This window comes from Talpa europaea (assembly GCF_964194135.1).
Source record: "Talpa europaea genome assembly, chromosome: 3".
NCBI lineage: Eukaryota > Metazoa > Chordata > Mammalia > Eulipotyphla > Talpidae > Talpa > Talpa europaea.
The window spans coordinates 131,029,142-131,046,518 of NC_140069.1; the positions used below are offsets into that span (position 1 = coordinate 131,029,142).

General features: G+C 39.6%; 1 protein-coding gene across 1 annotated transcript; it reads right to left on the minus strand.

Moving 5' to 3' along the window:
• Nucleotides 1-334: 334 nt before the first annotated feature.
• GPR37 (G protein-coupled receptor 37) lies at nt 335-16,946 on the minus strand (the record flags this gene model as incomplete). The annotated part of the gene is made up of 2 exons (XM_084230182.1): nt 335-1,153; nt 15,939-16,946. 2 exons carry the CDS (start codon nt 16,944-16,946, stop codon nt 335-337), a joined length of 1,827 nt encoding a protein of 608 aa, XP_084086308.1.
• Nucleotides 16,947-17,377: the final 431 nt, after the last annotated feature.

Genomic DNA, 17,377 nt, shown 5'->3' on the forward strand with positions numbered 1-17,377 from the left:
TATAATCAATATACAATGATTATATTTTAAAAACAAAGAAAAATAGCAATTACTCAAGTTAAGGTGCAGTAACTTTTACAAATAAAATATTAGCACCATACCGGATAAACTGATCTAAAACATTAGCCTCCTCATACTTCTTAAATAACTAAATATAAACATTTTTTCAAAGCACAAATATTAATTTGCAAAATCAGTTCTACAGTAGTTAATATTTCTCTCTCTCTTTTCTGTTTTGCATTTTTCCCCAGTAAGGAAAAATAGGTAGTAAAAACTTTCACAGGATATGAAAAGCAAACAAATGAGCAAATCTAACCAAACCAATGGCTGTCCTTCAGCAGTGAGTCCCAACAGATGCAAACGTGGACATTTCCCGGCGTATGGTACTAAAAGGTGAGAGTTCAAGCTCTGTGGTATACTCGTTGTCATTGTCATCGCTGGTCACTGTAGAAGACTTCTGAATGCACTCGTCACAGCAACAGCAGCAGCACTCCATAAAGGCCCGGCTGAAGGGTTTGCAAAGACAGAAAAGAAGCACAGGGGTGACACAGGACTTAAAGAACAGCAGGAACTGGCTGATGATATTAAGCAGGTCCATTGTCTGCTGGGAAACCCCTGTGGCCATGTAGGCAGTAACAATGTTGCAGATATTTTCTGGAATAATGCAAAAGCCATATAAAATGGTCAGAGCCACTACTGTGCAGTTCATCTGACTTTCCAGCTGGATCTGCCGCTTATTTCCTCGGCTACAGGCTTTCTCTGCTTTGCGGATTTTCCTTGCAGTCACCAAGGAGCAGGTGATGGTAAAAAGTGTGGGCAAGCAGAAGTAACAGCCAAAATACCACCAGAGCCTGGCGCTGTCATAGGTCAGGGCTAAAACGTAGATGGTGTCCGGTAAGTCGGGAGAGATCTTGATGACACAGCGCTCTGCTGGCGCTCGACCGCTAAAACCCAGATCCTCCTTGCTCAGCTGGCGGAGAACAACTTCTGGAAGTGCCAAGAGGAGAGCACCAACCCAGATGACAGCTAGTTTAGCGGTTGTTGAGGAACAGTTTTCGATCATTTCATAGTACATCTGCACATTGGTGGCCGCACGGAAGCGGTCGATGCACAGAGCGCATAAGGTGAAGGTAGTGACTCCGAGAGACGCAACCTGGGGAAGGGACACAGAATACGTTTACATTAAATAATCTCTGAGAGGTCAACAAAGTAGCTATAAGCAGATTGCAAAACAGCAAATGCACCTGTCATGGCAAAGGCAGCCATGCTTCATGGAAGCTAGATGGAAGTTTGCAAAGATGGAAAACAAATTCCTGAACTATGCATGGGTAATTGGTTGGTGACCTTTGCTGAAATCATTGTAAGAATAAAAATGGGGTGGAGGACACCGTAGTGGTGTAGGATAAAGATGTCAAACATTTTAGATATGGAAGGATCTGTAAAGATGAGCTAGTCCACTGAGTCTTTTGTGGAAGGTGAATGAAACAGGTGTACTTATAAAGGTGTGCAGTTGTCATCCCAAAGATGAATAGTTGGTGAATCAATGAAATTGGAGGAAAGAAGAATAAAGTGGTAAAAGCAACATAAAAAAGATCAACTAGTTCAAAACTATTTTATCATTGATAAGAATAGAGACCCCAAGATCTCATTCATCAAGAAAATAGTAGCCACGAGGAAATCTACATAAGCAGTAAAGATAGTGGTGTGTATCTCATTTTTATTACTGAAAGAATGGTCATGCTCTCCATGCTCTCCAGTAGTATGTCTTACATATAACACATATTCACAGGCTTATTGTTTACAACAAACCAGATGAGAAGACATCTCTTTCAATTTCTCCTACGTGCACAACAAAGTAGTTTAATATTATTTTCAAATGCATATACTTACATAAAACAAGAAAGGAAAATTCTGCATAAGCAAAGTGAATGAGAAAACAAATTCCAAACAGATCAGTAACTCCCCCTCCACACACACACATGCATACACACAACTTTTTACTGCATGTTTGCCTGTGAGCATCTGCCAACCCTGGTGATAGTTTCCAATTTGTTTTAACTGAAGGATAGGATCGGGCACCCTTGTACAAAGAAGTAGGAAATTAAGGTGGAGGCAATGTGGGTGGGGATAAGTCCAACCTTCCCCTTATTAGTTTGGATTTCCTCCAATAGTGATTGAAAAAAAAGGGCAGAAAGAAGATAGAGGAGAAAGTTGTCTGAGTTACAGATTTGGATCTGGGGGAATTAAGGCAATAAAGGAAAGAAAGAAGAGCAAATTTTAACCAGGAACCCAATTTGACATTGGACTTCTTTAAGAATTAACACTTTATCTCTCTCTCTTTCTCTCTCTCTCTCTCTCTCTCTCTCTCTCTCTCTCTCTCACACACACACACACACACACACACACACAAATGCATTCAGAATTATCCTAGACACTTGATGAAAGCAAATACCAAACCCCTCTGGAGTTCACTTTAAAAAACAGGATGCAGGGGCCTCCCTGGTGGCTCAAGAGGTTAAGAGAAACCTAGGAAGCTAGCCGCAGCCACTGCAGCATGAGTTCAATCCCTGGCCAGGGAGTTACCCACAGGGCGTAGCAGACCTCTCCTGACTCGCCCGCTACTCCCCTCAGCAGTGTATTTCAGTCAATCTGGCTGTCTGTTCCCTGCTCTGTCTCTGGTGAGTCCTCTCACCCTCCACACCTCTGGCCTGTATCCCAGTTCTTGTATGCACGAATAAATAAATCTTAAAAAAAACAAAAAACAAAAATCAAAAAAGTTACATTTACTTATTTTGAACAAGGAAAATGAATAGAGGCAAAATATTTGTGATATTTAGGATAAGACAGGACCCAAAAAGAGAGCTCCCTATGTGGATGGGCTGCTTCGGGCTGTTTCACAGACACCCATATATGTGTGTTCATTCTCCACCACCTGCTAGTGGGAATGTTTAAGAAGTACAGCTATAGGTCACTCCTTGGTAAAGAGGCAAGGAAAAAACATACATTTCTAACATTAATGTCTAATTATTTATAACTCGAAGGGATCATGTTGACAAAAGAAAAGCCATTTGTCATAACAATTTTAGCACTCAAAACAGTAGTTGTTTATCTACTACATTCAAGCTGTCACTTTCCCCAGAACTATGGCAACTTGCCTTTTGAATTCTATCAGAGTTCCAATATCAAATGTTCTCTCCTCTTACACACTACATATCAGTCAGTGTCTACTGATTCCAACAGGAAAATAAGGACATTGCATTCATACTCTGACTTATTAATGGAGACATTCTGAAAATGAAACATAGTGAGGGGCTAGCTGTGTAAAAAAGCAGAAATGAAGAAAAAATATCACTCACAAAGGTCTGTATCAGTTCAGATCATGAAGTCATGGATGAGCCTATAGCCATAATTCTTGCTGGACAAAAAACTTCAGAATATTTCACATAAATACCAGAATAAGAATTATTAATCTAATGACTAACCCCAAAAAGTCATCTTCATATCCACCCTTTTAGAATTATCTTTCAAAAGAACGAGTTCTCTTCAGTGAAAATTTATTTTGCACCTATGCTGAAGATGCAACATAATTATAAACCTGAGGCCCATACTGTGCAACTATTGATGTCTTTGGAAAGGCCATTTTCTAAAAGTACGTCAAACAGAATTATGTTTACTGTCATAAAATGATAGTATTTTATGCTGTAGATTTTGAAACTTTACATACATATATATATATGTCTTTAAATGTTTTGATTCATTTGTATAAGAATTCATTTGTATAAGCAAAAAATAAAATTATCAAATTATCAAAATGCACAAGTCCTCAGCAAGGCTTTCTGTGCAGGCATCACAAAAGCAAATCTCGATGCATGTTTCCCTGTCACTGTGTATCGTGAGTCAGTCCACAAACACAAAGCACGAATGCTTGTGCTGTGCCTTCTTTTTAAATTATGGATAACATTTCTATAAAAAGAAAAACTCAGTGATGTAAAATACTAGAGACTCTGAGGAGAGGCAGTGTCTTCGAGGCTTGAATTATCTAATTGGTTGGCAATTTTCTGTCATTACTTCTAGAGAACACCCAACACTCAAGAGATAGCATCTTCTCCTCTATTCATCTCTCCAATTTTCAATCTAGAGATTTAGACAATTATCACAACAGTCACCATTTGCATACTTATCTCAAAGTTGGAAAGCATTTCAGGAGAGGTAATAGCATGCGTCAAGATGGGTGTGTGAGCTTCCCTCTCCTTAGATGGGATCGGCTGTGCTGCACATCCACTTTTTAAAAAAAAAAAAGATTTATTTATTTTTATACAAGAGCTGGGGTACAGGCCAGAGGCGCGGGAGGGTGAGAGGATTCACCAGAGACAGAGCAGTGAGCAGAACAGGCAGACGACAGAAATACACTGCTGAGGGGAACAACAGGTGCGACAGGAGAGGTCTGCCACACCATGTGGGATTTTCGCCCACCGGCCCGGATTGAACCTGCACTGCAGAGGCTGCAGACAGCTTCACAGCACTGCACTCAACCCGCTGCGCCACCAGGGAGGCCCTGCACATCCACTTTAATTAGAAGATGTTGACCACTTTGGAAAAAAAAATATTTTCTAAGTTCTATATTTTATCTCACCAGATAATAAATGTTAGGACAAACTTAAAGCAAGATTTATGTGTGTTTAAACTTTTCATTCACAAGTTCTTCCACATTGTATTTTATTTCAAGATGCTGAGTTCTCCAGCCACATTCGCTAACGATTATTATTGAAAACCTCAAACCTATTTGATCTGTAGTCCTCTTGGCAAATACGGGAACTTTCCCCAGCTTTCATCCACAAATTTCAAGAAGTTCCTGCATATAGGTTCCTGTTTTCAAAATCTACTTCTCCCTGAAGGTAATCTCCACAATACCTTACTCCTGAAACATGACAAATGGTTCAGGAAGCTCACAAGATCCACAGAGAGTTGTTGAAGAAGATGTGAGAAGTCACTGCCCCCAGAGCAGAGAACCTTTTCAGTCAGTTGCCAAGAGCAACTGCAGCCCAAGTGTCAGTCTTAGACATCCCCTATCTGCTCCCTCCTGTGCCACTGATGCAGTGTTATTACTTCAGGTAAGTTTCTGTAAATTCACTTATGCACCAGATTTTATCATGTGAAAGAGTAAGAAAAGTACCAATGGCCTGCTCAGCACTTTCCCAAATCATATACAGAAAGCTTTATCATCTGTAAGGAATTAACTGCATACCTCAGAAATTAACTGATAAAAATCATCTGGATAATGGGGAGTAGGCTAATTTCTGCTTACTCAAATATGAAATCTACCCATGTAATTAAAATTGCTAAATGCTGGGGTAACATGAAAAGATGTCCATCACAATTTTTAAATATATTTGTTTAGATAGAGCTTATTAGAAATTCTACCAAGATGAATGGTGCAATTATATGAAATTATAAAACTGTATCATGAATGCTGGATCGCCTACATTAAATGACCATATCTGATGGCCAAAATTCAATATCACTATGAAATATGCTCTTGGGAGTCTGTTAAGCATTGGCTTAAATGAGGAGTTCTTTGAATCAACACGCTGAGAGATGAAATGAGTGAAATGCAAACTCTTATTAATTAAAATGCAGTGGGAGGAATAATTAACATTGACAAAAGCAGAACTATAAACTTTTAATAGACAAGAATATTAATTTTAAGAATTAATATCAGAAGAAAACTGGAAGCAGAAATTTTTAACTATTTAGGAAAATAAGATGCTGGAGCATTGTTGAGTGTACTGACATCAAAATATAGATAAAAGAATAAAAATAAACAACTCCTAAAACTTTTTTATTTTTTTCAAATGGCAATGTTCTGCTTTTCTTTGTATCCCAGAGTAACAACAGCAAAGTCCTTTCAACACTGGCCTAGTCATGCCCAGAGAAGTGAGACACTGGGCAACAGCAGCCACCTGAAGCTTTGCTTCCCAGCATCACACACACACAATGGTCCAGAGCTGAGGGGTCACATGGGAAAGTGGCAATTCAAATGCCAAAGTCTTCTCCCCACTGTTCAAGTTTCTAATTCAGTCCTAACAGACAATGAATAAACCTGGGCCACAATGTTCACTCTGGACCACATTCAATCCCTGTTCATTCAAAGAGATATGAAGAAAGAACGCATGGCTATTCTACGCATAATAGCAATCGATAGAAATTCTGTCTTAGTTATTGCTCCACTACAGCAGCAAAAGAAAAAACTTGGGTCTCCCCCGGAGGCTCAGTGGTTGAGCGCTGGGCTGCAAAGCTGCCCGCAGCCTCTGCAGTGCCTGTTCGATCCCCCGCCACCGGCGAGGGTCCCACATTGTGCAACGGACCTCTCCCTCCTCGCCCGCTGCTCCCCTCAGCAGTGTATTTCATCAGTCTGCCTGTTCTGTTCCCTGCTCTGCCTCCGGTGAATTCTCTCACCCTCCCACACTTCTGACTGTACCGAATGCTTGTATAAATAAATAGATAGATAAATCCTAAAAAATATCAAAGAAGAAACCACTATGAATGAGAGTAAGCTGCTAAGAGACAATACTTACCAAATAAGCAGCATCTTTTGCTAAAACTTCTGATATAAATCAATGATAGCACTAATGAGGAGGGGGGGATACCATTGCAAGCTAAATTGAATCGACATGCTTAAAAACAGTGAAGTAACTGGAATACACCCATTTTTATAAAATAGGAAAATTTCCAGACCCAAGTCATGACAACTGTACTGTAGCCTAACTTACAGTTTACCTCAAAAAGATGTATAAGTACATCTATTTGTGTGCAGTCCTTTGTATACAAGTAACCCTCGAAACAAGGGCGTTATTGTTAAGAAAACCCATTCATTTGGGCCATGAATGATAATCTATTGTAAGTCCGTGGTTACGACCTAACAATCAGTCAGGAAAAAAACAGGAGGAGAGGAGGGTAGAGTTTCCTTTGAAACTCTAAATGGCTTGAGCCTGTAAGCTTTTGGCTTTCTCTTCCATTTTCCATAATCCTTACTCTTGCTATACTTCAGGGCAACTTCATCCAGAAAGGGACACTTGTATGAGCATCAGTGAGGAGAGCACGTTTATCAGAACCACCATTTACCAGACTGTGGAGATTAAGATGGCCTCTGTCAAGGTCTTTATTTCAGAGTGCATGCAAATCATAATACTATGGCGATGACACACTTCCATTAGTGTTGCCAAGTCGAAACAGAGAGAGGAGAATGGGGCCTCCTGACAGCACAAGGGGTTAAGATGCAACCTATGAAGCTATCCGCAGCCACTGCAGCAAGAGTTTGATTCTTGGCCAGCCAGGGAGCAACCCACATGGCACAGTGGACCTCTCCTGTCTCGCCCGCTGCTCCCCTCAGCAGTGTACTTTGGTCAATCTGCTTGTTCTGTTCCCCACTCTGTCTCTGGTGAATCCTCTCACCTCCTGCATCTCTGGCCTGTACCCCAGCTCTTGTATGCATAAATAAATAAATCTAAAAAAAAAAAAAAAAAACAAGCCGTGAACCTTAAAAAAAAAAAAAAAAAACCCTTAGAGCACACATCACCAAAATAAAGTGAAGCTCCTCGGGGCCACTCTTCTTCAAAGACAAGCTTTCTCACCTTTATCAGTATCACTGAGATTTAAGCTGACACACCTCCATATCATAAATTGCCATTTGTTTCAATTATACCCAGTCTTTTCATCTATCTGTGATTCCTAATGCATGGAAAAAATGTTTTGAAGACATCAAGTGTCATTACTGCTTCATTCTCTGCCTCTCTTTCTCTTGCCTAAGCTTGGGAATATTCGGTCATTTTTTTTTTCAAACTATTAAGACTATTTAAATGCAATGTATCATCTCTGCTTATCTTGATACTGCAAATCTTGACCCTGAAAATCTTTCTTTTGTCTTGATCATCCCCTCTTGACAGAATTCCCACCAATTGCTCCTCCTGACTTCTTTAGCACTCACTGTACACTCTCCTGTTTAAAAAATAATATTTTTGCTACAATTTGTCTGAAATGCTGTAATTCAATTGTAATTGTGTCAATATAGTATAAAGAGACAAATAAAACAAGATTAATATAATTTGTCCTAATTTGGAACTCATCTATTGAAATCAAAAGATCTTAATGAATTTAGAGATTCCACATTTATTCTAGATAATTAGAATTTCATTTCAAATTGTAGTATTTCCCCTGAGGCCACAGTCCAGTTTACAATCCTTGATATTATTGTGATGTCTCTAAATCTTAAAGAACCTGAATTTCTTTTGTTCACTTAGGGTTCTGATGAGGTTCTGAATAATGGTAACACATTTTCTCACATTCTCCCTGTGACTTGCATGATGACCACTTTTTGCATGATGGTGAACCTAAAAGCTGAAAACAAAGTTAAGATTGCCTGCATTCATTTGTAATTAGATAATTACGATTTGAATGACATTGAGAACCCGCATTTTAAGACAAAATTTCCCTGCTTTTAATGGAAATTCTACCCATAGTACTATGTTAGGGAAGTACACTTTCTTCAATCAGTCCTCTTACAAAAGGCACATACTTTTGAATCTCACATGCTGCTAAGAATAGATAACATGTGTTTAATCTATGTAAGAAAGACTTGAATGAAGGAGAAGAACCCAAAAGTAGGAGGAAAGGCTCAGAAGGTAGGAAGTGATAAGCAGGGAGTAAAGAATGCAGCCCTGAATAGCCATAGACATAGTGAAAATGACTCATTCCAAGTAGGGATCAAATTAGTGACCTTGGTCTCATTACGCCATGCACCATTCAAGTGTGATGACCAACAACACGAGAAACTATCATAACGATTCAACTGAATGTATTCTCTGTCTTAAGAACAAGCCTGGTACTGTGATTATATCCCTTGTTTTATGGAATATTTACAGAAAATATCTGCACCTACTTTGCAAATAGAAAGACCCTGTATTTGAGGTTGCAGCGATACCAGGCCCAACTCCACCTTGAAATTTTAGATGAGATCATCTCTTCTGGCACAAAGAATAACATTCTAATTAGGATATTTAAGAGTTAGTCTTGGCAACATGGTTGAGTTAATTATGAGACCTTCACAGGTCAATTCTTGGGAAGTAAATTGATAGAAAGATCACTGAAGAATGGAAACAGAAGTTCAGGGCCAGAGACAAAATCTCTGCATGGCAATCTTCACCTCCCTCTCCACCCACAGTCCACATTTCAGACACAGATCCATGTGCTTCCAGTAATACTGTAAAATCTAGTTGTAGCACATCGCAAGAGGTATTAAATGCAGAAAATTATTGCAAAGACCATGTAATGTTTGAGCAAAGGGCAAGGCAGACCTTCACTTACTCAGCCTTGGGCAGATCAGAAGCTCAGGTCTTCTTTACTTTTGCAGACATATTTGCTTCCTTTCTCCTGTTGACATAACTGGATACCTTAGCAGCACTTAGGAACTCAATAAGTTCTCACTTTTACTGGGTCCTTGAGAGATTATCCCAGTTGTGAGGAAAGTCCATTCTTTATGCCTCCCTTCACCCCACCCTATAAGAGTCAATTATCTCCCCTGTCAATCATTCTTCCTGGGTTCTCTAAGGTTATATAAAAGGCATGTTTTTGAAATTTCCTGTAGAAAATCACTCAACTAAATGTCTGTATTATATTGTATCACATTATAGTATAATGCTACTTCATTGTTAAATAAACTATTCAGTTAAGTTAAAAAATTAAGTTTCGATTTACTTGATGTCCCTATGGCTAATGAGGATCAATAGTTCCAAAATAGAGATGGTTATCTGAAGCATTGACAAAAATTCTGTATTCAAAAGAAATTCCTAGATTTCCCTATGGACCAATTTATTTTACCAATTATTCTTAGGGACTTCCTTTCTGTAGGAAAGATTGAGAACAAAAAAAAAATAAAAGCAAGCATAAAATTAAAATATGTGTGACTTTTCACCTAGGCAACATGACCTTTATGAAGACTGATAGAAAGGATATGATTGAAAGAGAATTAGAGACAGCACAGCTTTCATTTGAATTTCTTTGTCTTTAGTGATTCCAAATATAACTGTACAGACCCAATCCAGGGCTGGTCCTGAACTTCCATGGTAGCCAGTTTAAACCTCTATGCACTATGTCTCATGCTCTAGAACATTATTTTACTTTTCTATAATAGTCAAAGCAGCAACCCTCTGTTACTCATCTCTGGAGACTCCCCACTTTCCCTTACTTTTGTTTTCCTCTCCCCTCTGCACAGAGTAGGTAGCATAGAAGTAAAACCCAACTAATGTTTAATGAATGGATAGTGAATGAATGACTAGAAGGGGGCATATATGGGAAATAACTATAGAAAACAATAAATTCTTCAAACTGTTCTTTCATCAGTTATTGGGTGCTGCTACTTTATACATAATCCTTAAAAACTGAATGCCAACTAATATCTCTAGAAAGGAAATAAAGAAAAATCCAAGTTCCACTGTATATTTTATCAACAGTTTTAAAAAATGACAACATTCTTATTACAATCAATAGCTAAGAAAATAATTTGAATTTCACATTTGAATATCATAAAAATTTTATTTCTTATGTGGAACCCAAATTCAGTAAACTTCACTTTACACCATTCATGAATGAAATTATAAATAAAAGCTCATGCTATAACTTTTTTTTCCTTTTTATTGGAGTTATTAGTTAAATGTTTTCACTTGCATAGAATGTAGAAGATGATTATAAAGTGATTAATGGGAAGTCATAAAATATTTGTTAAGTTAAGCACCGTTTTCATGTCATGAGTCTATTTTCCCAGATACCATTATTAGCAATCTTCAAATTGTTCATAAAACTGTATGTTTCCACTTAAAAGTCCATCAGGATGCCATTTAAAGGCTAATCTACTACTCAAACATACCATCTGCCATGAAAAATTACTTGAATTTAGAGATTCTTGAATTCTACACATGTAGAATTATGTACCTGTATGGTAATATCATGTTCAATTCCAATATTTTTCCTTTCTTACCTGCCAGTGATAACTACAATCTAAACTGTTTCACTCAGTTTTAAAACACTATTCTTAAAACCATTGGAGAATCTGTCCCTTTTCATTAAAAAAGATTTACACTTTTTACAAGTCATCCCTGGCACAGAGACCCTCATGAGATGCATTTCTTTTATCTGTCTTCCATTCTTTTTTTATTATTTTTTTTATTTTTAAACAATATATGCTTCCCCCACCCCCTCTCTGCCCAAAAATAGATGACTGGATCAAGAAGATGTGGTATATATACACAATGGAATATTATTCAGCAATCAAAAAAATAAACCCATTTTCTATTCTTCTACAGGAATCCTGTGTCCCAGGAAAACTGAAGGGGAGAGTTCTTTAAACTAAGATGGAATCTATATGATTCAAAACCTCCACTTCACATCCAAACAGAAATAAATATTAAACAGTGGATCAGGCTAAGATGATACACTGGCTCTGATTGGTTTCCAGCAAATAATGAGCAAGATATTTCAGTTGCATAAATTATTTGACTTAACCACTTCCTACACCTCTAAGGGAATGGTGTGTTGGGATTCCCCCTTTCTTCTCCCATTGCACTTCACAGAGTGATTGCTTCCAGTATTTTTTTCCCCCCTCTGGTGACTATGATGCTTCTATAGGATGGTGCCATCCACTTAGATTCCTTTCTTTCTCCATTTCTCCTTTTCCGCTATTCCATATGCCCTTGATCCTAATGAGAATTATCACTGAGTGGCAAAGACATCATAATCCTAGACTAGAAAAGGAGAAGTGATTAACTATAAGAGTTACTAGTATAGGGCCTCCCCAGTGGCGCAGCAGTTGAGTGCTAGGTTGCGAAGCTGCCCACAGCCTCTGCAGCGCCGGTTCGATCCCCCGCCGCCAGTGAGGGTTCCAGATGGCGCGCAGACCTCTCCTGTCCCGCCCGCTGCTCCCCTCAGCAGTGCAATTCATCAGTCTGCCTGTTCTGTTCCCTGCTCTGGCTCTGGTGAATTCTCTCACCCTCCCGCGCTTCCAACTGTACCCAGAGCTTGTATAAATAAATAAATCTTAAAAAAAAGAGTTACCAGTTTAATCCCACTCATAGGATTATTAAATATGATAAAATTCCCTTTCTAGTCATGCCCTGGAACTTGGGTGCTCTCAACCATTATGTCAACAGATAGAAATAAAGAGAAGAGTTGACTGCAAATTGCAAAGAGCTGCAATTTCTGCTTAAAAAATGACACCTATTTTTCTATATAAACTTATTCTTCCCCATTCCACTGCCTCCTTAAGATTATATGTATACTCTTGTAGAAGTAAAGAAGTGTAATAGAAAAGAAGGCAATAGATGGGGGAGAAAATTTGTTCCAGATCAGTAACGATCAAATGTGGATAAAGTTTTAAAATAAGAAAAAAGAATTAATAAAAATATTGGAAAGGCAAAACCAATTATTAAAAAAAGGTAAAGCATTATAAATCAATCAGAAGGTGTGTGGTGAAAAAAAGTGGAAGAATAACCAACACATCAAAAATATAGAAGTAAAAGTAAAAAATATAACAGTAAAAGCAAAATCTAGATAATACAAAGAAATAAAGCGTCAAAGAATTCTTAGAAGTCTTGTGGTTGTGAGAGAAAAGACTTGGAGCAGGGGGGAGATTGTACAGAAAGTTAAAATATATGTGATATCTGTGCAATATCCTTTACTAACCTAAAACACCTTGTGATTTTAAGAACATAAAATGTATTTGATCATTGAAATAATTATGGTTTGCACGTTAAAATGTATAGTTGGCTCAGATTACTGCACCTTTGAAATATTTAATGAGCTACAAGTTCTGGAACTTACTGTCAATATATAAGAAACAAAATGAAATTTAAGAACAAAGGAAGCTATAAATTTCATTATATAACAAATGAAGTTTACTGGATTTACTTTTGTCCTGACTAGTGAATATAGAAATCTTTCTTGAAAGATGCCAATGAGCAGAGATAGAAAAAACAAGCAAACAAACAAATACTCACTGGACACATTTGTGAACAGACATTTGTGTAATAAGCAAACATCAACATGAAATGTTGAGACCAGTGTCTAATTGCCACTGATTAGGTACACAGGATTGGGAGGATCTTTTGTCTACTCTGAACCTCATCTTTTATCTCTAAAATCAGGGGATGCCTTAGAATGCTGGCTGATTCTAATTTAACATAAGTCAAAAACCACTCTAATGGATGCTGTGATTTCCCACTCAGACTACCTCTCCCAAAAGTTCTTCAGGAATGAAGTGCTGATTTCCCCCAACTGTAGGAACCATTGGTGGTTGACAGCTCTTAGTTGAATCCCTGTTCAACCAAAGAGATACACTCAGCTCAAGGTTATGTCTCCTTCCTGAAAGCAACTTGTATCCAGCAACTAGTCCAACTTGCCTCAGTTCAGGACATCTCTGCAGGACTGCTGATTCCTAGAGCTCCCTTTGGTGTCAGCTAAGGTCTTTGTAACATGCATCACAGTTCACCTTCTCCCTCTGCCCAGTCCTGCTTCCATCATTCCCTAACAGGGGTTGAGCCTAAGTATATACCCCTAACTTCCTCCCAGCAAATATCCACATTAGGGCCTGCTTTTTTAAAGAACCAGAAATGGAACAGGCACTAAATTCCTCTTATATGAAAATAGTAGGTACTCCTGGAAGTAGACATGCCTTATTTTGAAACTTGGCCTTTATTTCTTGCTCTCATCATCAGAAATTATGGAGCTGATGCTACTGTCAAATAATTACTTTCACGATGTACGCTAAAATGGTTTAAAATATTTCAGAAAAGTAGGGTTAGGTAGGGACACGGACACTCTATCTTAAGATTTTCATTCATTAATCTAGCAATAAAAATATGTTATAGTATAATTTTCAAGAAAAAAAGTAATTTTTTTCCAAATCTTTGTTTCTCTGGGAAAATTAAAGTCTACTACCAATAATTTAAAAATAGAAAAGGTTGTAAGATGGGGGGGGGGGAATACAAGAAGAAAAAAAAACAGCAATAATTATTTTAATAACAACAGAACAGGTTAAAACAATATATCCTCAAAAAGCAGAGAATTAAACTGAAATGAAATACAAATATAAGTATATATTTCTCAAACCTCAGAGAAAAAAATTAAAACACAAATATAATAAATGCATCACTCAAAACTCATAGCGCTCCTTAAGTTTTTCACAGTTGTTATATTCTTCTCTGAATTTGAGTGGGATTTTTTTCTTTTAAAGCTTTTTCAAGAACTTTGGAAAACCTTTTCTTTCCCCAATTACTTTCTTCTATCGTCCTTATTTTTTTTCTCTCCACTATAGAAAGGTCTCTACATGTCCAGTACATATAAAACAAACCAATATACTTCTCTCTTGTTGGGGATAACTCTTCTGTTTACTTTACAGTTTACTTTTGCGTTTTCCTTGCATATGTCAGTTTATTCTGCATTATTCATACAGAGAAATCTTCAATTGAAACTGACCTTGAAAAGGCAGTTGGTAGACACATATACTAATTCCTGTGCAATTCAAAAGGGAACCATGTACCCAATAAATTAGGTATTTTGGAGCTACTTGAACCTTGGCAACAAGAGATATCCTGGATCTTGGTAAAGTAGCAACAGCTGATTTAGCAAGCACGAAATAATTCTGCATCTGATCCCTGTCAGAGTAACAGAGGGTCCTATTTACTGTCTCTTGCCTTGATACTTCTAAGTAGGTACTGTTTTCTGTTCACTTATCCCCTTGCTTGAGGCCATGAAACAATATTGAACATGGTGTCACTGGCCCTGGTGCCAGAGAGGATCAGGGACTCTAGAATATTTACAGTTTCCCTACTTCTGCTTCCATAAATGAAATGGACAGTCTGAATGGAGAAAATCAAGGGCCAGCTGGCTAAAAACACCACTGGCAACAAAGCACTTGGGCCTGTTCCAAGAGCTGGTGTTTAAAGAGAGGCCATTTAAAGAGCAAATTCCAACTACCATAATAAAGGCTCAGGACACTAACTGTAGGATGAAACAGTAAAATTTACTGAGAAAGATTTCATTCCAAAGTTTGGAACCTATTATATGAACTCTTCTTAAGAAATGTTCTAGTTTTAGAGCAAATCCCTTAAAACAGCCAATCCCTTCTATCTGTAACAAATAACAGATCTATTATACTGAGGGAATGTCGAATGAATTCTGTGCCAATGATATCTAAGCAAAAAGTCTAACTTTTACTTAAGCTCATTCATACAACAAACATTAAACTGTTAGGAAATTGAGAGGGAAAAACAGAGATAGAACAAATGACCTATAAATTTAGATAGGACAGCATAGCAGATAGCCAAAAACATTAAAACTCATTTGGGAGGTTATTAATATATTATGAGGCCAAGTGACAAATAAAGCAAGGCAGATTCCCCCTGTTAAATAAAATATTACTCCAATTTTGATATTTAAGAAAAACACAATAACTTCAAGGGGGGAATCATGCTGGAACACTAGAAATCTAGTACATAAAGGATACAGGGGCTTTATTTTTCTTGCTGGGTTCTGATAGTGTCAACCATGAACTGGCTGTTTATTAACCACAGAATCTCTGATACGTGCCTAAATCAGAAATATATAGCACCATGTTCAGAAGTAACTTTAAAATCTAAATTTAAATTTAAATTTTATGCAGTAAATTTAAATTCTATACATTATGACATCAAAATCATTTTCTATTCTGGAGCAGATGCATGCTGTGTGTATGCATATGCATGCATAAATTATTAGGGGGCAATATGGTGGAGGGACCCAGAGAAAAAATGAAGGGGTTCAGCAGCCAGGTGAGTGCATGGAGCAGCAGTTTTGATGCTATAAGTCCTGGAAATGGGCAAAACTAGTAGTTTGAGACCCCCGAAATGCATTACCTCTATATAGGGCACAATTTTGCAAGAGAAGTCCTCCAGTAGCCACTTCTTCGTCAGCTCGTGGAAGATGACAAGCGGAAGGCAGAAGAAGATGATGAGAAAGTCCCAAAAGGCCAGGTTGGCCAAAAGGGAGTTGGAGATGCTCCGCATGTAGTAGTTGTGACACACGATGCACATCACCGCCAGGTTGCCAATGATGCCTGTCCCAAAGATCACCACGGACAAACACATGACCGCATAAGCTCCGTAAGACTCCTGGGTCAGCGGGTAGAAGGGGTTCTTCAGTCGCAAGCGCCTGTTGGTGCTGTTGCCCCGGCGGGGCCCCCCGTGATCATAAACCTCTTCACCAGAGGACGCATTCTGGGCTAGCGCCCTGCCAGGGGGTGCAATTGTCCGCCCTTCGTGTCCTGACGGCCCATGGAGTGTCTTGGGTGGGGGGTCGTGGTGCGATCCCTGCGGTCTCCCGGCTCTCCTTGGCCAGTAATAAAGGTCGCTGACTCCGGGGTCGTTCCTCACACTCTGCTCCTGACTTGGCCCAGAAATGCGAGCGCTTCTGGGATCCTTCTCCTTCTCCTCTGAAGTCTGGAGGAAGAGTTGGAGAGCCGCAGGGTGCCCTCTCCCCAAAATGCCAGGGTGCTCCTGAACCCGGCTACTCTTCCATCTCCAGGTGCCAAGCGGCTCGGCCGCAGACGCCGACGCCCCCGCCCCTTCGCCCGCACCTCGGGCATCACCCGCCGCAGCCCGTAGCTCCCACGAGGGCGCCGCGCGCACCGCTGCCTCCCGCTGCTCCCCTCTGGGCGCAAGGGCTAGCAGGTCTCCCGCAGAATTTCCCGGTCGCCAAGTGTCCCTGCTGCGACGCTGGAGCAGCGGAGGTGAACAGCTTCCCCCCAGGCAAGTTTCATTCTTGGGCGCCGCAGCTGACCCGAGCGCAGGAAATGCAGAAACCTCGAGCAGAAGCAGAAACAGCAGCCGCCAGGTGCCGGCGAGAGGTGCGCGCGCGGCCCGCATGGCTCGGTGAGGGCTCACCCGGCAGCCGCGGCTGGGGTTTAGGACCGACACCTGCTGCCGAAGTTGCTGCAGAGAGTTAGAAACATGTCACATACTCATCCCCGCGGGGTACGCTGAGGCTGAGGATGGCCTTGGGGGGTCACGATCTTCCCCTTCTACAATCCTTCCTCGCTTGGCATCCAATTCATTCCTCAGCCCAATACAACCCGAGAGAGCGGAGTATCCCCGGGGTTCCGAGAGGGAAAGCGCTGCTCGCGGTGACTGACCTTGAAAAGTTGCAAGCAACACCAGACTGTTGATTAATGTTGCAACTGGGAGAAGCCCGAACGAAGCCCCACGCTCCACCCTGCCTTTGGGTGGTTGCCTTCTTGGTAATAGCTGTTCTATTTACATCCGTTAGCTGCTGCTTTATCCAGTAGCAAGCCCAAGTC